The 27792-nt window shown below is 43.1% G+C and overlaps 1 protein-coding gene across 3 annotated transcripts in view; it reads right to left on the bottom strand.

Moving 5' to 3' along the window:
* Positions 1 to 1696: 1696 nt before the first annotated feature.
* psmd1 (proteasome 26S subunit, non-ATPase 1) overlaps positions 1697 to 27792 on the bottom strand; it is a 59093-nt gene continuing 32997 nt past the window's right edge. For 2 of the 3 annotated variants that reach the window (XM_014149759.3, XM_014149758.3), the window contains exons 17-25: positions 20277 to 20391; positions 15547 to 15663; positions 14321 to 14423; positions 10063 to 10232; positions 8997 to 9089; positions 8550 to 8648; positions 6378 to 6563; positions 3030 to 3194; positions 1697 to 1882 (exon numbers count right to left, since the gene is read on the bottom strand). In XM_014149759.3, the coding sequence (XP_014005234.1) occupies positions 3048 to 3194; positions 6378 to 6563; positions 8550 to 8648; positions 8997 to 9089; positions 10063 to 10232; positions 14321 to 14423; positions 15547 to 15663; positions 20277 to 20391 (1030 nt within the window). In that variant the 3' untranslated portion in view covers positions 1697 to 1882; positions 3030 to 3047. The remainder of the gene's footprint in view (positions 1883 to 3029; positions 3195 to 6377; positions 6564 to 8549; positions 8649 to 8996; positions 9090 to 10062; positions 10233 to 14320; positions 14424 to 15546; positions 15664 to 20276; positions 20392 to 27792) is intronic. The other variant, XM_014149760.3, reaches the window with a different exon arrangement.

Genomic DNA, 27792 nt, shown 5'->3' with positions numbered 1-27792 from the left:
GTGGTGGCAGCATCTTGCTGTGGGGATATTTTTCAGCGGCAGGGACTGGGAGACTAGTCAGGATCGATGAAAGATGAACAAAGCAAAGTACAGAGATCTTTGATGATAACATGCTCCAGAGCAGTCAGGACCTCAGACTGGGTCGAAGGTTCACCTTCCAACAGGACAACAACCCTAAGCACACAGCCAAGACAACGCAGGAGTGGCTTAGGGACAAGTCTCTGAATGTCCTTTGAGTGGCCCAGACAGAGCCGGACTTGAACCCGTTCGAACATCTCTGAAGACACCTGACAGAGCTTGAGAGGATATGCAGCGAAGAACGAGAGAAACTCCCCAAATACAGGTGTGCCAAGCTTGTAGCGTCATACCCAAGAAGACTTGAGGGTGTAATCGCTGCAAAAGGTGCATCAACAAAGTACTGAGTAAAGGGTCTGAATACTTACGTAAAATGTCATTTTTAAAAAACAACATTTTTGAATACATTTGCTAACATTTCTAAAAACCTGTTTTTGCTTTCTCATTATGGTTTATTGTTAGTAGATTGATAAGAAAAAAATGTTTTAATCAATTTTAGAACAAGGCTGTAACGTAATAAAATGTGGAAAAACTCAAGGGGTCTGAATACTTTCCAAAGGCACTGTAGATAAAAAATGTTCTGCATGCATTCAGTGATACAGTAGCAAAAGCATATAGCAGCAGCTGGTTCATATAACATAATGTTTAATTTGATTAGGAGCATCGAAATGCTCCCCTGACAAGCAGGAAAATGGAGCGAAATAATTTTTAATTTTTCCCCCCACATTGCAGGGGCATCACATAGGAAAACAAGAAAAGAAGCTTGGAATCAGGTGCACAGTAGACTCAACCAACCACGGCTGTACTTCCTTAACCTTGTTTGACACATTGTGGTGATCGACCACAGCTGCATGGGTTAGTGTTTCTAAATAGCTGAGGTAGAAAGGACTATAGTGAGGAGGAATAACCATTGATTGTTTTCAAGCAGTGAAGCACACTTCTCTCCCCCAAAATAGCTGAGGTCAAACATTTGTAGCTACATAAAATGAAGTTAGTTAATTGTTTTCCGACATGCAACATATTCTATGGTGGCTTCATGTCACCACACTTGCTTTGTTTATTCTTACCCAGCAGCATTTCACGTGAACTCTCCTCTTCTCCCCCAGATGGTAATGGAATAAAGAGGGCACATATTAAACACTAATGACTTTAAAGTATTAAGAACAGTTGCTTCTAATGTTAAATATCAAGCGTTGCCTCCATAACCCCAACTGGCATTCCACAGGTTTTCATAAACAACGAACCCAACTCTGGAAACAGAAACACCATGTGTCACTTAAACTCAATGTGCAACTTCCTCATCTAGTTCTCCGTTAACGGTTCGCACTTTTGCAGCCGAAGACTAAAACTTGCGTTGAGATGTCTAAATGTATGTTTATTTTTTAAATCTGACTTGTATGTCTAAGAGTGTATGCCCTTGTGCATTCAATGTGAGTGTGTGTTCAAGCCCTGGGTATGGTAAGGAGACAGTGCTTCAGCTAGACTGGCCTGAATAATAGCAGGCTGGTGGCCAGGCTGTGAGGAAACACTGGAGAGAATGTAAACCATCCTAAACGTGTAAGATTAGGGGGATTTACACTATGTACACACAGCACATGCAGGAAAAAAACTAAGCACACGCTCCACTTTTTTATTTTATTGTACTAACAGAAAATGATACCATTTTAACAAGAGAATGTCAAACATTCCCTGTCTGACAAAGGGGGCCAGGACAGGGAAGGAACATGTCAAATAAGTCATGGGGGAGAGACAAAGAGGTGCATGCTGGGATGTGAAGATTCTTCCTGTAGAAGCCTGGTAATGTCACCTGTGGAACCAAAAGGACAGAGCGGTTAGGATACTACCTGACCAGGCTCTGTGTTTGATCACAAAACACCCTTAATTCATTACTTTTTTTTCTTCTTTTTACAGGAAAGTTTTGTTAATTAGGCTTATCTATATTCTAATGTTTATTAAAGGACAATTCACTTTTAATGATCATAATTTAAAGGCTGTCATTAAAGTAACTGTACAGCAAAAAATCTTACTTTTAAAAGTTCATATTCTCTTAACTCGTACCCAAATAATGTTGACGACTCGTCATATTCTCTTATGTGACCAAAGCATTTCCTCAGAGGATGATGTCCTCCTTCTGAGGAGGATGAGTTGACCAATCAGCAGTCTACTCACATTAATATTTTCAATTACAGGTATATTACGCCCGCAACATTCCAACACAGAAAAGCTGCTTTTTAACATAATCAATTACCATTTATTTGGAAGAAAAACTATTTCACCAGTTTCAGATATTTGTTTTTATATTGACCACAGTGGTGTGTTTTTGAAATCATCTTACTTGCAGAACAGGAGCATTTCTGATCCAAAAGGGCATGACAATATCTAAGCATCCCATCATTTTATCTTGTTTAACATACGTACTGTATGTACAACCCTGGGAGGTAAATGGGGACCAAGACAAACATAACATTGTGCTGATGGCCAAAAATGACAAAACAATCTAGATCGGCTCTCTATGCCGTGCAATTACAGATGGAGGGTTTGTCCTCAGGTGGGTGTGGTTTGGCGACGGCAGCACTGTTTACATTCCATAGGCACTGATGGACGTGAGCCAGGTTAGGCATGGGAACAAGAACCCAAAGACATGCACACTGTACCATTACCTCTCTCTGAACCATCAATGTGGCATAGCTACTCAGACTGTTGCCTGTATAATTACAAGGCGATGCTGAATATTCAGGCAGCTTGATCCTGAAAGTTTGAGTTCTCTATTTACCCCTAGGCTGGGGATACAACATGTTTAGCACTAAGACCCATCTACAGCATTTACTCAACAAAACATGTTTCTAAGCAAAACCCACACTTTCAGAGTGAACCCATTAAAAAAATGTTTTATCTGCAAACCATCAATTGTACCCAGATCCATCATTTGGTAAACACAGGTGCAGGACACATACCTTTTGCTTGGAGGACATTCACTCGTCAACGTACTCGAAGGACTCGGGGGCCTCGGGCTCCTGTTCCTCCTCCTCGATCTTGGGGCCGTGGGCAGAGACAGGCTCCACCAGCTCCTCCTCTTCCTCGCTGGTGTCCTTCATGATGATAATGCCGCCGGTGTGCAGCTGGAGACAGATAGGGGACACGGACATGAGCGACTAAGCTGTTCGACCAATGATGGGTGTCTTTTAATTTATTTATTTTCTTTGGGGGCGCGGGTGTCGTATTATACGCACAACACTGTCTGCCTCCCCAACTGAGCAGTACACCCGTCAAACATCACCCGCACCACAATAACCTCAACTCGAATTCAGAGAAGACACTGCACCCCATACTGTTTAAAATGTCCCCCACTCTCCACTGTCAACATGGACTATCATGCTTATGCAACAGTTGGACACATTTAACAAGGCTTATGTCCATGTAAACCTCTGAAGCCGAGAAGTGAGGAACTGCGACAGGTGTTTAATAACGCTGAAGCCGAGAAGTGAGGAACTGCGACAGGTTTTTAATAACGCTGAAGCCGAGAAGTGAGGAACTGCGACAGGTTTTTAATAACGCTGAAGCCGAGAAGTGAGGAACTGCGACAGGTTTTTAATAACGCTGAAGCCGAGAAGTGAGGAACTGCGACAGGTTTTTAATAACACTGAAGCCGAGAAGTGAGGAACTGCGACAGGTGTTTAATAACGCTGAAGCCGAGAAGTGAGGAACTGCGACAGGTGTTTAATAACGCTGAAGCCGAGAAGTGAGGAACTGCAACAGGTGTTTAATAACGCTGAAGCCGAGAAGTGAGGAACTGCGACAGGTGTTTAATAACGCTGAAGCCGAGAAGTGAGGAACTGCGACAGGTTTTTAATAACGCTGAAGCCGAGAAGTGAGGAACTGCGACAGGTTTTTAATAACGCTGAAGCCGAGAAGTGAGGAACTGCGACAGGTTTTTAATAACGCTGAAGCCGAGAAGTGAGGAACTGCGACAGGTTTTTAATAACGCTGAAGCCGAGAAGTGAGGAACTGCGACAGGTGTTTAATAACGCTGAAGCCGAGAAGTGAGGAACTGCAACAGGTGTTTAATAACGCTGAAGCCGAGAAGTGAGGAACTGCGACAGGTGTTTAATAACGCTGAAGCCGAGAGGAACTTTCAAAACACTACACAGACGTGGTGAGGGATTACACAGTAAAGAGATTTACCATGACTGCAAGAAAGAACAGGTGTTTTTTCCCCCAGTCTACCTGTGAGGATTTTGAGGAGATGGTTGTCTCGTCCTACTCTGTGAGCACATTGCCCTTGCAGTGGTTGTACAGTACATCAAGCAGCTTGGTTATCACTGTAAATCATTTAGAGATATGGTCAGGTCCAGACTAAAGCATCAGGTATGGTGAGCACTGCCCAGACTAGATCTTTACTCCTACATTATCTCCGGGCAGCTAAGTAGCACTAATTTACTCACAGACCACACTACAAGACCTTTGGAACAGTTGCTGTGTGCTCGGATTGCCTTCTATGGAATAGGTGAAATGGAATCATCACAATATGGAGGGAAGGTCTGTGGGAGGCATACCCTGGCCCCACAACAACGGATCGCTTTGTGTTAAAACACCGCCTTCAAAAAAAAATTAAATACTAAAGAAAGTTTTAGGAGACAGACGAGAGCAAAAACACTCAAGTGTCATATGATATGACCCATGATGCATTGCTCTCAGCTCGACGTGTGTTGATTTGACATGTAACCAAACGATAGTCCTCTTTATTGGAGTGGGATTAGGATAAGTGTGTGGGCGACTGCATATGTCATGTTATTTACTGTGGAAAGCTGTCAACATTTTGCGCAGGGCCAGAGTACAGAGTGGTTTATTGTCCGGCAACTTTAAGACTCCGTGGATCTAACCGGGGATCTAATCAAAGACGAATAAAAGATGGCTGATGAAAGACAGCTTCAACGCTGGATCCAGATGCTAAAAAAAAGAAATAACTGAACACCTTTATTTTTCACCAAATTTAAATCGCATTGCAGTCATCACAAAACTACCACCAACAGGTCCAGACCATCATCATCCAGGCTAAAATAAATAAAACATACGTAATACAACAATTCTGTCAATAGGAGGATAAACATTTTCAAATAATTTGCCACGGATGCAGTGCATTCGGAAAGTATTCAGACCCACTTGACTTTTTCCACATTTCATTACGTTACAGCCTTATTCTAAAATGGATTAAATAAAATCCTCAATCTACACACAATACCTCAATGATAAAGCAAAAACAGGTTTTTAGACATTTTTGACATTCATTATTTACGTAAGTACTCAGACCCTTTGCTATGAGACTCGAAATTGAGCTCAGGTGCATCCTGTTACCATTGATCATCTGATGTTTCTACAACTTGATTGGAGTCCACCTGTGGTAAATTCAATTGATTGAACATGATTTGAAAAGACGTACAACTGTCTATAAGGTCCCACAGTTGACAGTGCATGTCAGAGCAAAAACAAAGCCATGAGGTCGAAGGAATTGTCCGTTGCGCTCCGAGACAGGATTGTGTCGAGGAACAGATCTAGGGAAGGGTACCAAAGAAATTCTGCAGTATTGAAGGTCCCCAAGAACATAGTGACTTCCATCATTCTTAAATGGAAGAAGTTTGTAACCTCCAATACTCTTCCCAGAACTGGCTGCCCAGCCAAAATGATCAATAGTTCCTCTGTGGAGATGGGAGAACATTCCAGAAGGACAACCATCTCTACAGAACTCCACCAAATCAGGCCTTCATGGTAGAGTGGGCAGACGGAAGCCACTCCTCAGTAAAAGGCACATGACAGCCAGCTTGGAGCCAGGACTGCAGTAGATTGAACTTCTCTGTCTGGTAGGTAGCCAGGACTGCGGTAGATTGAACTTCTCTGTCTGGTAGGTAGCCAGGACTGCGGTAGATTGAACTTCTCTGTCTGGTAGGTAGCCAGGACTGCGGTAGATTGATCTTCTCTGTCTGGTAGGTAGCCAGGACTGCGGTAGATTGAACTTCTCTGTCTGGTAGGTAGCCAGGACTGCAGTAGATTGAACTTCTCTGTCTGGTAGGTAGCCAGGAATGCAGTAGATTGAACTTCTCTGTCTGGTAGGTAGCCAGGACTGCGGTAGATTGAACTGCACTGCCCCCTAGCGGTCATAAGCAGGACCATATCTGAATTGTGAATTCACGCCATTTTATGATTTTTTAACCCCAGTTAAAAAATAAAAATCATGTGTCACATCCCTACCAGAAACACACTTAAAAAAGTCCCATGTGTTCACAGACTCACACACCAACAGTACGTACCGGTTTGAAGGGCTGGTAGCGGCACGTCTCGGGCATGTTGAGCACTTTGAGCTGGGCGGGCATCACTCTGGCTGGGTTCTCCATCAGCTGGAAGTTGGGCTCGGGTTCTTTCTTCTTCTCCTTCTCTTTCTCCTTCTCCTTCTCTTTCTCCTCATCTTTCTTTTCCTTCTCAGCCTCCTGTACCTCCTGAGAATCCAACAAATACAATGTTAAGCGTTTTCCCTCCCTTTTCCTGAGGAAAATCCGCAATGCATTGGATGATAAAAAATATGACGATGGCAGTAAGGGTCACCTCGGAATAAAGTGTGCCTTCATTTCATATGTTTCCTGACACCACCAAAAAGCTTCAACTCTGGAATACGTGTTAATCTTGAGATGGGTGATACACTCTTTATCGGTTGTCTTGCACAGTGGCCAGTGATTTGTTAGGCTCTCCCTGCCTCCTGTCCCCTGCCCAGGTCTCCCGGCTGCTACCACAAGGCCCTGTACCATCTGACGATAGGCTGAAAACTGGACCATAGGTGTGCAATGACTTGTATCAGCACTCCTGTTTGTCTACGTGTGTGTGTGTGTGTGTCTCAACTAAAAACAACACACAGTGTTTGTGTGAGAGAATAAAACTAATCTCCACTGTCCAATGCCTTTGGTTAAAACTAACACACTGATATAACCGAGGGTTAAAATACTCCCCCCTTTCTCGTTAACCTCGATGACACCAAGCCCAATCAATCAAACTGAGCGGATCCAACTTTGCCTGAGATCGCAGAGCCATCCCTCAACGAGGACGTGAAATCTAGCATGGTGGACGCCATCAAACATAGCGATAACGCCCAGCGGCCAACGTCCCACTGAAAGCAATACTGGCACTGGGTTGACAGGGGCTGTCGGTAATGGTATGTGTTCCAGCCGTGTACTTCATGGATAACTTGGTCACGTCAGTGGAGAGGGGCTGGGGGACCTTGCCAGGGCTGACAGATAGCTGCTCCTTAAAGGGGTACTTCACTAATTTCCTGAGAACTGCGATTTTAAAAAGCCTAGTTCACTCACATTTCTTTAGAACTGCTACGTTAACCCATAAGAGTCTAAGCCCTGGGGGGGCGATGACCTCGATTCCTGATTTGAAATTTTAAGACCCCTTGAAGTATAAAAACATTATTTATTTATTTTTGAATAAAAACATTTTTTTTTGGTCTTACTGCTATTAGCCCATACAAACACATTGAATAACAGATTGACTACATAGAACAACAGATGGTCCCCCCCCCAAAAAAAATCTAAAGGAAGTTTGTTCTGAAGAGTCTGTTCTATATCTGAAAGATCAGGAAACATTTGTTATTCTTTTATTTTATTTAACGTATTTTCATGTGGTCATGTAGGCCAAACCGTTGGGACAATACAGACGTTTTCGTGAGAAGACTGATTTTCGGGATGTCTCATGGTCTGACAACACCGCTGTAGCTAGGCCACCTTCCACCTCAGAAGGCCGCCATTGGCGGATGCGGTGGACTTAATGTGATGCTCATGCAAAAAAAAACAGATCTCTCTAGTTTAAACTGATGGATTGACGGCCATTTTTTTTATTACGCTAATTCGATTTCAGCGAGATAGTTCACTCAAGATTTCCTGAGAAAACTTCTCTGCATTGTTGGTTAAGAATTGTAAGTAAGAATTTCACTGTAAAGGTCTACACCTGTTATATTTGGCGCATGTGACAAATATTAATGTGATTTGATTTTGAACTGCTACTTTATAATAAAAAATAAAAAAAGGGACATTTCATTGATGGTTTTGTTACCTTTGAAACGGTCTCCTCTGCAGTAGTATGTGTACCTGGACAGTACATCTGACATAAGAAGCTTTGTGGGATACTGAGTGAAATATTAGTGACGGAAGTTGCAGACTGCAGAGGCCCGACACGTTAAGGGAAACTGTTTTCAGGTCTTTGAACCATTAGTACCTCACAACCAATTACACAGATCATTCCTCAATAGGCTGGTCAATATGAGCAGAGATCTGTTGTTTGGGACAGGGGCTACCGGATTCTTGCTTGAGGAAGGTTAAAAACATCTACATAGAAAGCAAGACTTAATTTGAAGAAAAATATTTAAAAAATGAAAAATAGAAAGTGGTCTCTATGAGGCTGGCCATCCTATGAAATGATTGTGTTCATACACTCACTACTTCCATCTTCTCCTCCTCTTTCTCCTTCTTCTCCTTCTCTTTCTCCTTCTTCTTAGCTTTGGCTGTGATGGAGAGAACAGCAGTAGACACCTATAATGGAGGAAGAGAGACTAAATGAAGGGAGAGTTCGCACAGAAATAAAAAGGCACTGAGGGGCAATCATAAAACCTCTTAAAATACACGACACAAGTGAACTAAAAATATCCACTGTTTTTTTATTACGTTATTAAAATGTACCCATGTTCTAAAATGAGCTAACACTCGGACTGAGTAGGCAAAATAACATGGTCTCAGACTGACAATATGGAAATGAAACGAGAGAGAGTTCAAAAGGGACTCGAATAACAATAACCATTCAGGATGACCGTGAGAAGCAGCGAATGCGACATCAGTTGATTAAAACAGGGTGACATCACGTCACTATTGGGGGACTCTCACCTTCTCCTTCTCTTTCTCCTTGGGTACCTCCAGGGCCGGAGGGTAGGCGAAGGTGGAGGGCTTGCAGTTGGAGCGGTACTGCACCTTGGGCATCTGGACAGGGAAGACAACAGTGTGGGGGTCAAACGTCAATAACAAGCGATGGTAGTAAAGTTCGGCCCAGCACCCTATGAAACGTGATGTTCCGGGTTTACTTATAAATCTCTAGCTTAAACTGACATTTTGATGGGGGCATTTTTTAAAAATGCTAATTAGATTCCCGTGGGGGCACGGACATCAACTCCAGGGGCTAAAGTGTGAGAGGGAAGGGAAATTGAAAAGTGTTTCTCTGACTGCTGTGTTTCTCTGACTGCTGACTGCTGTGACTTCACCTGAGAGAAAAGTCTGGCATGGATACAGTGGGGTGGGAATGGCGTGGATACAGTGGGGTGGGACTGGCGTGGATACAGTGGGGTGGGACTGGCGTGGATACAGTGGGGTGGGACTGGCGTGGATACAGTGGGGTGGGAATGGCGTGGACACAGTGGGGTGGGCCTGGCGTGGACACAGTGGGGTGGGAATGGCGTGGACACAGTGGGGTGGGAATGGCGTGGACACAGTGGGGTGGGCCTGGCGTGGACACAGTGGGGTGGGCCTGGCGTGGACACAGTGGGGTGGGCCTGGCGTGGACACAGTGGGGTGGGCCTGGCGTGGATACAGTGGGGTGGGCCTGGCGTGGACACAGTGGGGTGGGCCTGGCGTGGACACAGTGGGGTGGGCCTGGCGTGGACACAGTGGGGTGGGCCTGGCGTGGACACAGTGGGGTGGGCCTGGCGTGGACACAGTGGGGTGGGCCTGGCGTGGATACAGTGGGGTGGGACTGGCGTGGATACAGTGGGGTGGGACTGGCGTGGATACAGTGAGGTGGGACTGGCGTGGATACAGTGGGGTGGGACTGGCGTGGATACAGTGGGGTGGGACTGGCATGGATACAGTGGGGTGGGACTGGCGTGGATACAGTGAGGTGGGACTGGTGTGGATACAGTGGGGTGGGACTGGCGTGGATACAGTGAGGTGGGACGTTTACCTTGAGGTCCTTGTTGAGTCCGATGATGGCGGTGGGGGTGAAGGCCAGGGAGAGGAAGTGGGAGAGGGGGAACCAGAACCAGAACTGGGTGAACACCAGCAGGCCCACTACGGACGGCATGTGGGTGTGGCCCGTCCTCGACTGCAGGGAGATTGTGACATTACGGCCACCTGCACACAAACAAGGGGGCAGGGAAGTAGAGTTTTGACATTTCACTTTGATATGTATTGCTTCCATTATAACACTCAAATCTCATTTTATAACTTTGGTACCTATTATGGCATTATATGATGTTATGGTGGGTTCCTCTACTGTCATGCTTATAAAGTCTGCGTCCCTAAGGGTACTTTGGCCAAAAGAATTACAGTATAAAGGGAATAGGGTGCCCTCAGGGACGCAGCCACAAACAAGAAGTGAATAATGAGGAGGGGTTAATTAACTAACTTACTACACTGACAAAGCCAGCCATTTCACTAAATCATCGTGATTACTCCTAATCCCAGGCCAAGGGCCTCACTAACGTTTCCATTAGTCATTTATAACCTTTAAACTTAACAAGATTAAAAAATGTGAACAGAATGCTGGTAAAACAATGATCTGGCATGGCTAGTGTGAGGTAATAAAGCCTTTTCCAGTGTACAAAGGGGGTCAAGGGCTAGGGTGCAGACAAGTAAAACAACAGACCCCCTTTGCCCTCTGGGAGACTGCTAGGGAGAAGAGGATGAAGGGAGTGGGAGGAAGAGGGTTGCAGAGGAGTGACAGGATGGATGAAAAGGGGATTGGAATCAGTGTTGGGAGGTCCTTCCCCAATCCTCATAGAAACATTGTAAAAACTCCCTTCAAAAAACAAGCGTTACTAAGGAGGAAACCTTTGATTAAAAGACATTATTACAGCAGAGACCACTGGAAATGTTTCCAATGTGATAACAGATCAGACAATGGTGGTTGACCTACCGCAGCTCAGTTGACTTTTTTTTAAAGGTAATTACAGTGTTGACTTCTGGGTGATTTGATAACTTTCTTTTGGTGGCTGAAATGGCCTCCTAATGCCCCGAACAAATTGATTTACTGGTTGCCAGAGTGACTCACAGATTCTAGTTGCTGCGCCACAATGAGAGCACACACACACACACACACACACACACACACACACACACACACACACACACACACACACACACACACCGAGGTCTCTTAAAACTTGAGATGCAGCTTGACAGCAGTGTGCAATATACTAGGGGGGGGGGGGGAGGAGAGGTATCCTGGGGTTTTTGTCAACCTACTTTATGGCAGTTTAATTTTTATTCCTGGGGAAGGGGACATCCTTTCCCAGAATCCAAGGTGTTATGTAATTCCGAGATCAACTAGCATTTTTCCGTGATCGCATAAGGTCCTTCGGCACAACAGAGCTGAGGGATTTCTGTCGCTCTTGATAAGAATGTCTAAAAGATCAAATATGTATTTTTTTAAAGGCTATAGAATGTCTACTAAATGATCAAACGTGTGTATTTTAAAAGCTATAAAAAAGGGGCCTTAAGAACTGAACACGGTCACTGAGTGTACAAAACATTAGGAACAGCTGCTCTTTCCATGACAGACTGACCAGGTGAAAGCTATGATCTTTTATTGGTGTCATTTGTTAAATCCACTACAGTCAGTGTAGATGAAGGCGAGGAAACAGGTTAAAGAAGGATATTTTATCCTTAAGACAAAGATTTTGTATGTGTGTCATTCAGAGGGTGAATGGGCAAGACAAAAGATTGAAGTGCCTTTGAACTGGGTATGGTAGTAGGTACCAGGCACATCGGTTTGTGTCAAGAACTGCAACGCTGCTAGATTTTTCACGCTCAACCGTTTCCCATGTATATCCTGTTGGGGCTAGGGGGCAGAATTTTCACGGCCGGATGAAAAACGTACCCAATTTGAACAGGTTACTACTCTGGCCCAGAAACTAGAATATGCATATTATCAGTAGATTTGGATAGAAAACACTCGGAAGTTTCTAAAACTGTTTGAATGGTGTCTAAGTATAACAGAACTCATATGGCAAAAACCTGAGAAAAATACAAGCAGGAAATGAAAATCTTGTGGCTGTACTTTTTTCAAGTCATTGCCAATGGAACACACAATGACTAAGGATTCATTTTGCACTTCCTAAGGCTTCCACTAGATGTCAACAGTCTTTAGAAAGTTGTTTGAGGTGTCTATGATGAACAGAGACCGAATGAGAAGGCTGGGAAGTTGGTAACCCAGGGAATGACATCACTTCATTGGCGCGCGTTCACGAGAGAGGTAGCTCTGTTCCAAAACGTTTTTCAAGACACAGGAATGGTCCGGTTGAAATATTACTGAAGTTTCACGTTAAAAATGGCCCTAAAGATGGATGCTATACAACGTTTGACATGTTTGAACCAACGTAAATAGTTTTTTTTTTTTTTTTACTTTTCGTCGTGACGCTTTCCTTGCGCTAGCTTACTGAACGCGCTAACAACATCGAGTTATATGAACTTTAGCGAACAAAACAACATTTGTTGTGGACCTGGGATTCCTGGAAGTGCCTTCTGATGAAGATTATTAAAGGTAAATTAATATTTCTAATGTTATTTATGCATTTAGATGACTCCAAAATGGCGGCTATCTGTATTGCCTAGTGTATTTTTCTGAGCGCAGTACTCAAGATTATTGCAAAGTGTGCTTTCCCAGTAAAGTTATTTTGAAATATGTCAATGCAGTTGCATTCAGATGTTAATCTATAATTCTTTGAATAACAGTTTAATATTTTATCTACGTTTTATAATGAGTATTTTTGTAAATTCACCGGCAGTTTTGGGGGAGATACATTTTCTGAACGTCACGCGCCGATGTAAAATGCTGTTTTTGGATATAAATATGAACTCGATAGAACAAAAAATGCATGTATTGTCTAACATAATGTCCTAGGAGTGTCATCTGATGAAGATTGTCAAAGGTTAGTGCATAATTTTAGCTGGTTTTCTGCTTTTGGTGACGCCTGTCCTTGCATTGAAAATGGCTGTGTGTAAATCTTTGTCTATGTACTCTCCTAACATAATCTAACTTTATGCTTTCGCCGTAAAGCCTCTTTGAAATCGGACAATGTGGTTGGATTAAGGAGATGTTTATCTTTCAAATGGTGTGAAATAGTTGATTGTTTAAGAAATTGAAATTCGATTTTTGCTGTTTTGAATTTCGCGCCATGTATATTGTCACGCAATCCAGTTACCGGGATAAGAACGGGAAGGGGTGGCCCCAACAGGATATCAAGAATGGTCCACCACCAAAGTTATCCAGCCAATTTGACAACTGTGGGAAGCATTGGAGTCAACATGGGCCAGCATCCCTGTGGAACGCTTTCGACACCTTGTAGAGTCCACGCCCCAATGAATTGAGGCTGTTCTGAGGACAAAACTTGTGCAAAACATTAGGAACATCTTCCATAATATTGTTTTGCACCCCCACCCCACCCCGAACGGTTGGGCATGTAGTTGTTTGCGAGAGCTGCTTCTGAATGCTGAACCTTCAGTAATGAACACCAGAGATCATGAAACGGAACCCTAATGACTTCTGCCTGTCACACGATTACCCAACTGCCCCCAAAATCACAACCCCACTTTTAACTAAAGACTAATACTCCCCATCACCTTATCTGAAATCAAAGTGGTACACTAGAAGTGAAGTGATGGTTCTTTGGGAGGAAGCTGCCTTCCTGACGTTACTCAACACCCAGCCTTCCAGGCCGTTTCAAAACATGGATGTGTATCAGGGAGCAGTGGCCTGACAGTTGTTAAGGGTAGTAGAGGGAGAGGAGAGAGCCTCAGTGTGCCATCTTACAAATGACCCCATACTAAAGATTTTGTCTGGGCGGTTTCACGCGACGGAAAACAGGGAGGGGGGGACTCTGGAGTTCTTCATCTTGGCAGGAGAACGAGGGCTCCCAGTTTGGTCTCGACTGTCGCTATAGTGACAAAGATCGTCTGAAAGCATTATGGGAACAAAAATAATCACAAGAGTCATGTGGCTGTTGACATTGCTGGCCCGCCAGGCGCTAAAGCATCGTAACATGATCGCTTCCAGAGAAGGCAGTTGGGAAAGATCACAGGGGGGGGGGACTGGGACTTCCTGTAAACCGCACACATACGCAGACACACCTCCCCTTAACAGCAGACAGAAACAGATAAATACACCCACACGTCTTCTGAAGAAATCCAACCCCTAACTCCAAATGTCACAACACACTGACCTGCATCCAGGATGCCCTGGGCCAGGATGGCCCCGAACTTGGCCATGACGTCATCGTGCTTGTCGTTGATGACCTTGGAGTAGAGCTGCCGGAACTGGTTCACCTGTGTGTCGGGAAAATAACAAAAAAACAGTAAGACTCAAACCCATTGTTCAGTTCTTTTGGTGGGTCTCCACATTACAATCTAACATTCTTATTAAATGACATTTTTAGCAGCATATGTTAAATATTTATTCTGCCACGTTGCTTTGGTTCTGATTAAGTCAATGAGCACGCCAGGGCCCACAAGCAAGAGATGCCCTTACTCCCCTTTAATAATATTAAAAACAGGTTAAAACACTTTGACGAGAGCCACTGTTGGTGGAAGCTAAGGACTAACTCAGTATTTTTGATTCTAGAAATACTTTTATGTTTCTCTAACTCACTTTTTACTGAGAGAAATAAGCAGTGACAGAATAGCGGCACACACGTCTTTAATAAGAAAAGGTCATACGGCTAAAACACTACCACTCATATGACCATGTAACATATGTAAAGGGAAATTAAAATGTGACGGAAGTGATCCACCTGCGGGGCACATAGAACAGATCTACTGCTTCTTAGACTTCCTTTCAATGAGAATGACAGATCTATAACTCATATTTCTATGAGTTTGGTCGGGGTCGTCCAAAAAGTGACATATTGCAGCTTTAAAACCAGTCTCTCTTGAACAAGTGTAGTGCCTCCTGCTGTTTCTAGTTTAAAACCAGTCTCTCTTGAACAATCTCTCACACCGCCCCAAGCGCAAAGCCTGTTGCTGTAACTTTACAGGCCATGACCAGAGGATGCATGAAAATGGGTCTGGCATTTCTTAAAACGGCTGTGACAGAGCTTGTTGTGCATAACGGAGAAAGAGAGAGAACAACTCCTGTCCCTCACTGTACTCAGTATAAAGCTGTGGTCATATTAGGCACTGAGTCACATCAACATGCAGCTAAAAGTTCAAAACACTTAGACAGCTTCTGGTTAGGACCCAGAGCCTCCACGGGGGTTCATCAGCAGAGAAGTAGAGGACTGGACTCAAAATAGAGAACATTTCTATAGGCTAGAATCACATTTAAAACAGATGATTCCATTAGCCAATCAACTTCAAGATATTTTAGTCTGTGAATAACAAAGTTGTTTGTGGACAATTTCTATGGTAAATGTGGGCTGTGAATGAGATGGGCTGTTTCTCATACACCCACCTTGGGACAGGTGACCTCGGTCTGCTGGATCATGATGAGGGCAGAGGAGATGAGGGCGCCCTGTCTCACGTAGTTCACTGGGTCGTTGGTCATAGGTTCCAGCAGGTTGATGGCCTCCTGAGAAGGGAAAAAGGAAAATTGACAAGTTCTATGACAATAAAATACACAACTTAAACTAACAACTAGATGACTACTTGACCAGCAAACCCTAAAGATGAGAGGTTATCGTGCTGAGTAGCTTAGAGTAAGTAAATAGATAGATGAAGTTTGGTGCTATTCCTTAAGTACGAGTGCAGCATTCAGCAGTGAGGATCCAAGATGAGGCCTACAATCACTTCAGATAGACTGAAACCTTATTGTCCTTAAAATGATTTATTTATTTACACTCTGCATATTAAAACAATATAAAAGGATGAGTGAGCATCCCCTGAAAACTACACAAAACAAAAAGCTTTAAGAACTGAACTCAGAATCTGTTATCTTTGGTTTTAGAATCTTTGCCACGGCAAGCAGAGCGGAGAGCTGTGGCGTAGGAGGTACACTGGTGGAGCCCTTGCTACCACATCCCCTGCCCGATTGGTCAGCGGTAGTGGTGTAACAGTACACGTATTCTTACCAAATCGTTTGGTACAGGGACCTTGGTGGGGTCGCACTGAACCCGAATGAATACATAATAAAAAAACATTTAAAACACTAGGCCTATAGGCTATACCTACACTGCGTTGTATGCCTCTTATTGTAATCCAAATTAAAATTTTTACTGGCGCATTTCAAAATGATCCTTTAGTGAAGTGCAGCCTTGAACTAGTTCTGTACGATGGGGAGTGGTAGGGTAGGGAACGTTTTGGCTTCCCAGATTATCACGGCGATGGACAGAGAGTTGTGGATAAAACATTAACAGTATGGGGGCATCCCAGTGCTAGAGGCGTCACTACAAACCTGTGTTTGATCCCAGGCTGTGTCACAACCAGCCGTGACCGGGAGTCTCATAGGGCGGCGTCGTCCGGGTTAGGGGAGGGTTTGGCCGTGGGGGGGGCTTTCCTTGGCTCATCGCGCTCTAGCGACTCCTTGTGGAGGTCCGGACGCCTGCAGGCTGACTTCGGTTGTCAGTTAAACGGTGTTCCTCTGACACATTGGTGCAGTTGGCTTCCGGGTTAAGTGGGCGGGTGTTAAGAAGAGCGTTTTGGCGGATCATTTTTCAGAGGACGCATGACTCGACCTCCACCTCTCCAGAGCCCGTTGGGGAGTTGCAGCGATGAGACAAGATCGTAATTGGATCGCAATTCGATATCACAAAATTGGGGAGAAAAAGGTGGTAAAAAACCCTACTAAATTCATAATTAGATTTTTTTTTAAAGTAACAGCACGTCACCACTGCTCAACAAGAATAGCCTATGCAGAGTGGCGTGTGTAGATAGCTTGCTGTTGTCGGCCAATCACAAGTCGTCAAAGCGGCATTACAGTCATAGGGCCTCCGTGTGTGGCAAAGCAAGCTAGGAAATTATCTAATGAATAATGTGGAAATTGGGGAGAAGTCTGTCCATAATAAAACGATACTCTGCCTTCTTAACAACACTATCAACAAGGCAGGTCCTACAGTCCCTGGTTGTTGCACCTGGACTACTGTTCAGTCATGTGCCACAAAAGGGGGCCTTGGGGAAATTGCAGTTGGCTCAGAACAGGGTAGCACTGCTGGCCCTTAAAAGTACATGGAGAATTAACATTGACGACATGCATGTCAATCCCTCATGGCTCAAAGTGGAAGAGAGATTGACATCATCATTACTTGTTCTTGTAAGAGGTGTTGACAAGCTGAAGATAGAGCTGTCTGTTTAAAATACTAGCACACAGCTCGGACACCCATGAATACCCCACAAGAAACGTCACCAGAGGTCTCTTCACTGTCCCCCAGTCCAGAACAGACTATGGGAGGTGCACAGTACTACATAGAGCCATGACTCCGGCACAGACACACGCATACATAAAAAATGTAATGAGAAAGATACGCTACAACAACCAAGAGCCAACAGGTAGGTTGCTACTTAATAATCTGAATGGAGTTGTTATTTGTAACTGTAGGACGAGGAGGAAGCGCATGCAGTCTCAATTAGCCTAGCTAGCTAGCTTAGCTAACTTGCTTCTAAATCGGCTTGATGCAGTCAAGACGGGTCTTACGTAATCATATTTTATGATAAATAATCTAGCTATGACAAGCTAGAAATGAGTCGGCTTGGTATTTTCTGTTTTTTTTGTTGTTGCGTTGATTGACATCTCTGAATCTCCCTCCCCGTTCCACTTGCTCACAGTAAACACACTGCAAGGCCATTCCTCCGATCGCTCGAGTTTCCCTCTCTTGCGCTTCAGCTCTGGTTAATAAAGTAGCTTACAAATGTACATTTCTACTGCTTCCCTCACCTCGGATAGAGTCTGGATCCAACCAGGTCTATACGGAACCAGTCTAGTTGTCCTCGGGTCCGTTTGGAACAGGTCTCTATATTAAAACAATTATTTATGCATATCGTGTTCGGGTGGGAAAGGCCCAGGTCCATTTCAAAATGGGTCCAACAATCTCAACCTTAGTCGGTTGAGGTTTCAATTGAGAGTATTAACTTCAAATCAGCAGAGCTGGCTGATGCAGAACATGGCATACAGGGGCCTCAGTAGTACTGCAGGGTGACATCACTCCTTCGGACTTGATGAAAGTTCTACACTGTCAAGAGGTTTAAATATATTGATCGAGTCAAACAAAACAGCTGCTATTACTTGCCTATTTGAAATGTACAGAATATCTCATGTCAATCGTGAAAAGGACGGCATAGTCACTCAGAAGAATGAATAATTCGAATGTTTACACGAGGCTGGTAAAAAAAAAAAACGTGGCTTCATTTTCTACCCAATTCGTTAAACCCCAAAACTTTCATGTTGACGCACACCTTTGTATTGATGGATAGGGAGCGTGAAATAGGTTCCAATCCAACTCGCTTTCCTCTGCATGTTTTTACCCAATACCAGTCAGCAAGAACCCGAAATTATAGGGTAATAAAAAAATATCCAAACCTCCAGGATGTATAAATGATGACAGAGAGTATGAGCTCCATATGTAATAACTAGCTGACCCACTTCTCCAGCCACAACACCATTCCGCTCACCGAAGCACGGAGCTAATGTACTGGAGGACTGGCTGTGCGAAGACTGGAGTCCTGGTCTGGCCCAGTCCAGTGTAGGCCTAGAACGTTCTCCCTCTGGGCACCAAGGCCCGAGTGTAATGGGCTGTGACTCTGTTTGGGCATCGGGCACCTGAGAGTAACCAGTCCACATCATTAAGCTGTTCTGAGCCTGGCGGCAGCCTCTTCTCCCTCCCCTCTATCCCTGACCGCAATGTCCTCGTCTGGCCGACAGGGTACAGCTCAGTGGCAATATGCAAACCAAACAGAAACCGAACTGCGCAATATATCAAATGTATCTCAGGCATTGTATTTCATTTATTATACTCTGGATCGACGTGTACGACAACGTGTTCCAGCTCCCGCTAATATCCAGCAACTTCGCACAGACATTGAAGAGTGGGACAACATTCCTTAGGCCACGATCAACTCTATGAGAAGGAGATGTGTCGCACTGCATGACGCAAATGGTGGTCACACAAGATACTGATCCATGCAACTAAAAACAAAAAGTATCTGTGACCAACATGTGAAATCAACAGATGAATTAATTTATTTAAATTGACCTTATACTGTATGAATAGTAACTCAGTAAAATCTTTGAAAATGTTGCATGTTGCATTTAGATTTTTTTTGTTCAGGATATAATTTGCTGACAGAGAAGCCGTTGTTTTAGCGGCGTGGACTAGTAGTTAACCCTACTGAAAGCCTTTCATTTCAGATGAACCCCTGTGCTCAGCATAGGACATCAGTATCGGTGACAGACAAGGGACTACAAAGAACAAAAATGGCGATGAGGAAAAAGGAAAATTGCCATCACCGCATATTGTGTGGGCCAGATATAAGTCTTCATTATATGACCCAACAGAGGTCAGCAGGAATATGCAGGTGTCATCCTTCCAGGGTATCAACATTGGTGAAGCATGTCTTTAATAACAAGCATTCCAAATATAGAGACTCTGGCCACTGGTCAAACAGGCATGTTCTAGGATCTCCCTGTAAAAAACTAGTGCACAAGCATTTTCACCACACCCGCAATAACATCTGCTAAATATGTGTATGTGACCAATAAAATGTGATTTTAAGAGTTGAATGCTTCAACAGGGTTGATTCAGATTGGAGCCCCTCTAAGCCCAGTCTCCACATAGGCCACGCTCGATCCTATCCTGGCTGTGATTCTCTCTGTGTACCAGGCGTGATCATGGCCCCTATTCCAGCAGAGTGGTTTCCTCAGAGTCCTGCCACTTTATTCAGTCTGATAGACACTAACAGCTGCTACAAATTCCTCCGGGGGGCAGCTTCCTAGGTAGGATACAGTGGTATCCGTTTGTTTTGCTACACGCGTGGTGTGGCAGGCTCGGCGCCGTTGCGGCAGGCTCGGCGCCGGGAGGAGCTGGCTAGAAGGAGCTTTCCCAATAATCCATAGACCCTTTTGATTATCTCAGAATCACGAGGCTGCATTAAGACGAGTTTATTTTGGACTGGACAATGAAGTTGGCAGCTGGTTCACAGAGAAGTGAGGACAGTAGCGAGGTAGGGTCGGATAAGGAAGAGAGGGGCACTTACCTTGTTGCCTGTCCCGGCACAGCAGATGCCCAAGGCCATGGCGGCTCCGCAGCGCACATGGGGGTTGTAGCTCTCTGACAGGAGAGACACCACACTGGGGCATTGCTCTGGGGTCCTGTAGCGAGAGACAGAGAGAGAGACAGAAAGAGGGACACAGAGAGAGAGACGGTTATCTTTTATTTGATTTATTTCACCTTTATTAAACCAGGTAGGCCAGTTGAGAACAAGTTCTCATTTACAACTGTGACCTGGCCAAGATAAAGCAAAGCAGTGCGACACAAACAACAGAGTTACACAAACAAACGTACAGTCAATAAGTTATTCAATTACGCTCATTGTTAGAGTCTGCAGTCTTGCCTCTTGTAAACATGGTAAACACAATGTAAACATGGTTAATACAAATTCTATAACTAATATAATCATTATTAACTTTTTTGACAATTTTTGAAGAGACTGGGGTTGTGTCAACATTGCGGGTCATAGGAATGAATCCAATTGGACCAGGTCCAAGGCTTTAATATCATTACAGAATAATTGTTCAGGTGACAGGTGGCTCAAAGCCACAGCTCAACAAAGGGATTGCAGCAACAGAACCGGTGATAGAGGGTGAACTTGGGGGGTGTATGGTGTGTGAAAAGGGGCAATGATTTATAGGTCTGACACCTCCGCAAGTCTTGATGAATTGTATCCGGGGCTGCTGCTCTATGAAGAAGAGAAAACCTTGTGCTTAACCATTTTGCGAGATTGAAATCTTGGACTTGAAGTATAATGGCACAGGTCGAGAGCAAAATGTTATTTAAAAAAAACTTTTTTTAAATCTCTGCAAAGCATAAATGGTTATTTCTTTGCTGACTGAAGTGAATACTGAGCCAAGACGATTAAAACGTACAGCAGGGGAGACTCTGGCCTCTTAACTAGCCTACTACATTTGTCAAAATCCTTTTTAGTCTTACAAAAAGAACAGGCATGCTCAAACATAACGCCCATCCAACAGGCACTGTTAATAATGAATGATTTTTATATTTCTAAAATGATGATAAAGAACAACATTTAGGTGATGGGACGTTGGCAGAAAACTGTGCCCCATGGCAACTTACGGTGTAATTTGGCAGAACGTTACCTCAAGTCTAAACACTGCCAGTGTAAGTGAATATTCGGTCTAACCCTTCCAATCCACTACCTTCGACCATCGTGTTTTACATGTAAATGCTAGGATTTCTCCCCTCATCACATTTTCCTGGTTTCCACAAGTCCAACCGTCTCATTGTGAGGAAACTCTTCACATGTTCATTTTGAACCAAGACCTTATACAAACTCTCCCAAGTCTGCAGCTGTGTCAAGATGGTTTCTTTAAACAATTTACACAAAGTAATTATAGTTACCCCCCCTTCCCCTCAATAGCACCCTAACAGGAGTATGGGGTGAGAAAATAGAGGTAAGAGCAGGGTGGGAGGTAGATTTTGGACCCTAACCTCATCTTTACTTAAGGCTCAAAGTGCCGTTAGGGTAAGGGCCATTTGCCATTAGGCGCTTGAGATTTGAAGTGAATTTAAATGGGCTCTATTCTAAGAGTAAAGTGGGAATGGAGAGCAAGTGGATCTGTGCCACCTGACTGTTGCTGGGACAAGAAATGTAGGTCATTAAAGAGCAACTTATCATCTGATAGAAAACAGCCTCTGTGGCATCCATAATAATCAGAAACATTTATTCTACTATCAAAATTGACTAGAAAGTGTAAAGAGGATCATTTTGGTCATAAAGTCAGTCTCGTCCAGAACAGAGTTTTGTAAGTGAGTTCGTCATGATTTAGGGTTGTGGATTTCATTTCGACAATTTTCACTAACACAGGATACACAGCTTCGGTGATGGAGCTCTTTCCAATCCTACCGCAGAATACAGTGAGACAGACCTACCCAGCAGACCTGTCTTTGGTTTTACTTGAGAGAAACACTGCACCAAACACCTTCGCTCAGGGGTTCCAAAACTTTTGTCGTCCACGAACTCATTTTGATGTGAAAATTCTTGCGGAACCACGCAAAAAAATTATGCAATTAACAGCCAATGTATTTTTTTTAAAATTATATATATATATATATATATATATATATATATATATATATATATATATATATATATATATATATATATATATATATATATATATATATGACATGGATTTATATGACATGGATTTAAAATATATATATATATTTTTTTTTTCTCCCCTGGGCTATGGCAGTCAATTACAAAACATTCTAACAGTATTTCTGATTGTCTTAACTCACGATACATTCTTTTAATGTGGGGCTATGACAGTCAATTGCAAATTAGTCTGACAATGTCTCATCTCACCACAAATGATGAGATGGGTGTGTTTGATGCATGTCAGAGCTTCTCAAAGTGAGGGGGCAAGAGGTCAACAGTGCGCACCTCAAATCTCTGCGGTCACATCCCACCTGGATCGATATTTGGTTTTAATGCAGACGAGAGCACTGATGAATCCAGCGTCACACAGATATGAGCTGCCGAAGGGTACCGTGAGTTTTAACGCACTGAGTGAGACGGCTGGGTATTTATTCCCTTCAAGTCAGGAACCAAAACACCTGTGAATGCTTTGTCTGCAGCACTCGGTCACATGACAGTTCATAAGGCCGCACTTGAATCATCCCAATTCAAGAGCCACTGTCAAGTGCGGGCGGCCTTTGCCCACGATCTAAGGGCACTGATTGAATTTATCTTTTAGATTTCAATACTTTTCATTTAGATTAAGGTTAACCACATTACAATGATTTTAAGATACAAAGATGATATATAAAAACATTCATTATTTTGGAAATTTTCCCGCAACCCCATTTTCATATGACCCCTAGTTTGGGAACCGCTGCCTTAGCCAGATGTAAAATTTTGCGACTAAAACATCCTCGTCCAAAAAATCCTAATTAATTGCAGATTTCTTTAGGTATCTTAGATTCATTCTGACTATTTTGAGGAAGTGATACTGGCTTTGTTCCATCCACCCAATCATCCTCAGCTTCCAATTGGCTCATTCATCCCCCCCCTCTTCTCCCCTGTAACTATTCCCCAGGTCGTTGCTGTAAATGAGAATGTGTTACGGCAATGCAAACGAGTCGCCTGTTGTAGCCTGTGCAATTAGTGAAAATTCCTGCGAAATTCCTGCCAAACTGCTCAGCTAAACATGTATTACTTATATTTGGTCACAAAAAAGGGAATGCAATTACAACTGGTCAGGAACAAATACTGCCTGAGAAAGAGGGATTTCATCATAAGTACTGGTAACTTCACAAGTCACTTCTTACTCAAATCACTACAATGTGTGTTACATTATCAGCATTGGAAATGTATTACAGCATAGCCCATGGTAATGTCTTGAATTAGGGAATCTGTCAAGACAGAGGCAAACAGCCACTATGGGATGAGGTCAGCAGCATTATATTGAGCGTGTTATCCAGCCTGCTATGCTGTAAAAAGGCAGTTGGATAAGACCAACACTGCCACGGCATGGACGGTAAAACCGATGAGGATATTACCATATGCCTTCAGATTTCCCAGAAAGGTTCAGTTCTCCGTAATGGTCATTGAGAGTCTATCAGTTAGGTTTTAATTGTCATTCACCCGAAAAACGATAGGCGGTAAACCAATCCTCTATAAAAAAAACAGATCCCTCAGTCTTTTCCAAAAAACAAGCATAATCATCAACGTCGCAAATCCCTCTCCATGACTCCCATGCCACTAACTCACAAAAAACGTAAAAATAGCACGGCTCAACCATAAAATGTGACGCGTCCCTGCAATTGATGAGGTCCTTTCTGCTTCTCAGAGAAAACCTCATTGGTTTGACGGCGTCAAGAGGCCAGGAGGACGTTATAATTATCAAGCGGCTTAAGAAAGCTCAGAGGAATATGGATCCCTTTTGCCGGACACTGAACATATTGTACACATTATTACGGTTGTGCTACTGCTCAAACCATATTTGCATGACTGGTAGTCCTTCAAACCAAAAACAGGCAGTCTTGATTTTAAAACAAATTAAAACTAGTGTCAAACCAACTGCAAATTCCACATAGAAATATGTGTTATAGATCTGCCATTCTCATTGAAAGGAAGTCTAAGGAGCGGTAGATCAGTTCTACGTGCACTTTTCTATGATTCCCATTTTAAAGTTTAGTTTTTACGTCTTTCACTTTGGTACACCAGCTTCCAACAGCTGAAAATACAATATTTTTGGTTACGGAAAATATATTTCACATCGGTTTGATGCTACAATGATTCTCTACACTATCCTTGCTTGTTTTGTCACAAACTGAAATTAAGTTACTATCAGAATTTTAGCAACCAGGCAATGGCGGAGCGAATTCGGTATAGTGTATCTTTAAAATGTAATCCAAGTGTAATCAGACACTACATTAAGCCCCTTACATACTGACCAAACTGTCCGTTTTGCTAAATAAATGTACACATACATGTCATTCAATCGTTTCATCTGCTAAAATACAACTATTTCATACGCTTGACGTGCTGCGTCAAGTCCCGCCCTTTCCCAGCTCCTCATTGTTTTTTTTACAAGCATATACCCACGTGGGTGATTGAAAGATGAAAGAGATCCACACTCGGTGGCGGTAATGTATAATAAAAAATTATACAAAGATCCAGCAAAAAAAAAAAGAATAAAAAGGACCATATGCATTTCAGGTAAAATAACAAACCAATGTTCATCTCCCAGGACAAATTAGCTAGCAACAGCAAGCTAGCGAAATGTCCATGAATGTTTCATATTTGTTTTCGATCTGTCCCCAAAAATAAATGCAACATGTAAAGTGTTGGTCTCATGTTTCGTGAGCTGAAATAAAATATCCCAGAAATGTTCCATACACACAAAAAGCTTATTTCTTTCAGATTTTGTGCACAAATTAGTTTACATCCCTGTCAGTGAGCATTTCTCCTTTGCCAAGATAATCCATTCACCTGACAGGTGTGGCATATCAAGAAGCTGATTAAACAGCATGATCATTATACAGGTGCACCTTGTGCTGGGGACAATAAAAGGCCACTTGTGCTGGAGACAAAAAGTTTGTCACATAACGCACCAGATGTCTCAAGTTTTGAGGGAGCGTGCAATTGGCATGCTGACTGCAGGAATGTCCACCAGAGCTGTTGCCAAATAATTTAATGTTAATTTCTCTATCATAAGCTGCCTCCGTTGTTTTAGAGAATTTGGAATAACGTCCAACAGGCCTCACAACCGCAGACCACGTGTAACCACACCAAGCCCAGGACCTCCACACCTGACTTCACCTGATCGTCTGAGACCAGCCACCCGGAGAGCTGATGAAACTGAGAAGTAGTTCTGTCTGTAACAAAGCCCTTTTGTGGGGAAAAACGCATTTGGATTGGCTGTGCCTGGCTTTCCCAGTGGGTGGGCCTATGCCCTCCCAGGCCCAGCCCTGGCTGTGCCCCTGCCCAGTCATGAGAAATCCATAGATTAGGGCCTAATGAATTTATTTCAATTGACTGATATCCATATGACATGTAACTCAGTAAACATTTTGAAATGGTTCTGTTTATAATTTTTGTTCATATGCTGCTGCTACTCTTTATTTTCTATGCAGTCACTTCACCCCTTACCTACATGTATATATGACCTCAATTACGTCGACTAACTCGTACCCCTGCACATTGACTCAGTACCAGTACCCCTTGTATATTGCCTAATTTTATTGTGTAACTATTTTTTATTTCGTTTATTTACCACATTTTTCTTACTTTTTAAAAACTCGGCATTGTTGGTTAAGGGCTTGTAAGTAAGCATTTCACAGTAAGTTTTACACTTGTTGTATTCGGCGCACGTGACAAATCAAATTGATTTAGTAGCTCATCTCAACTGGTCAACCAGTTGATCACAAATTATCTGGATTGCCTTTCAATTTCACCAGCAAGGATATTAGATGTTACTGTAGTAGACATTTAACAACCACCAATCTATTCTTTGAGAGCTGTGGCCAAGCACAGTCTTTGCAGTTAGGTTCGACAGGTATATAGTCCATTGTATGACTAAGCCAGTGGCAAGTGTCAATACCACATATACCATCCATAAAAAAAAGAAATGTTTATCAAAATATGAATGAGGTTAAGGTAAAATAAGATCTTTCCAATGAGCCAATGCTTTATACATTTAAGGTTTACGACCATTGTTTGGCAATGCCATGTCTTGAGGTTGAGTATGCGTTTTGCTTTGCTACCATAGCAATATAAATGATTGACAAGATGGTGCCGACAGACACGGGCGCCCTGTTTCTAGCTACTTTTTGGGGGGATTGTGTGTATTATTGTATTTCTAGATATTTCTCCACTGTTTCAGCTAGAAAACATAAGCATAGACTGCACCTGCAATATCTGCAAATCTGTGTACACAACCAATAAACTTTGATTTGATAACATTTGGAGTTAATAAACATTGCTCCGAGAGGCGGCAGGTAGCCTAGTGGTTAGAGCGTTGGGCCAGTAACCGAAAGGTTGTCTGTCGTTCTGCCCCTGAACAAGGCAGTTAACCCACTGTTCCCCGGTAGGCCGTTATTGAAAATAACAATTTGTTCTTAACTGACTTGCCTAGTTAAATAAAAGGTTAAAGGTTAAAAGGTTAAAAAAAAAAAAAAAAATAGTCAATTGTACAACTGAATGCTTTCAATCGAAAATGTGTCTTCCGCATTTAACGCAATCCCTATATAGGCTATGTGCACCTAACATGTTTCGTGTCACCAGACGTCCTGACGGTGTCCGACGCTGAATTATTATTTTTTAATTAAAAAGCCCAGTAGCACCAGCTCAATCCATCCTGTCCTTTCCTCTCAGCCGCCAGAGATGACCAGCACAGCGGCACACATAGTAAGTAGGAAGCAGGGAAACATTAAGGGTAATGAAACCAGTACCAGTTCATACATACACTGCCAAAAAGACGATATGATTCACTTCGTCATTCCACTCGATCCAAATTAGTAATGAAAAGCAGTGTTTCTTTCCACACAGAGACATAAGAACATTTTGCAGCACTTCTCTGTACACCATGAATCCCACTCCAATTAGAAATGACTGCAGACTTAATCATGAGTTGACAGGGCAGAAAATCTAAGTGAAATCATGCCCATTGCTATCCTGTCTAGCTAGAAGATATCTGAAGAATTGGGCAGGTCATTGTCGTAAAATCTAAGTCGGCTGAATGTTCAATCAAATTATATTTATTTATATGTTTTCAAGTAGCATCCGCAGCGTTAATGCAGAAAGGTGGAAAACAGATGTCTGTGAGGCGCTAGCAGGAAGTCCCCGGGCAACTCCTAACATCAGAGGATCAGGAGCATCCAAGTGATTCACATAGGAATCAGGCGAGGAGGGGGGTGACCTTTGGCCTTTGTTCTAATCAAAAGACAATTGCTCCGACTTGGCCGGGGGTGGTTAGGCTGTCAAGTTAAGCGAGATTTGAGATGCCAAACATAACCCCCTGTGC

Source organism: Salmo salar, chromosome 16 (genome assembly GCF_965601325.2).
Source record: "Salmo salar chromosome 16, fSalSal1, whole genome shotgun sequence".
Taxonomy (NCBI): domain Eukaryota; kingdom Metazoa; phylum Chordata; class Actinopteri; order Salmoniformes; family Salmonidae; genus Salmo; species Salmo salar.
The sequence above is the reverse complement of the archived record's forward strand: the minus strand, read 5'-3'. Positions and strand labels throughout refer to the sequence as shown.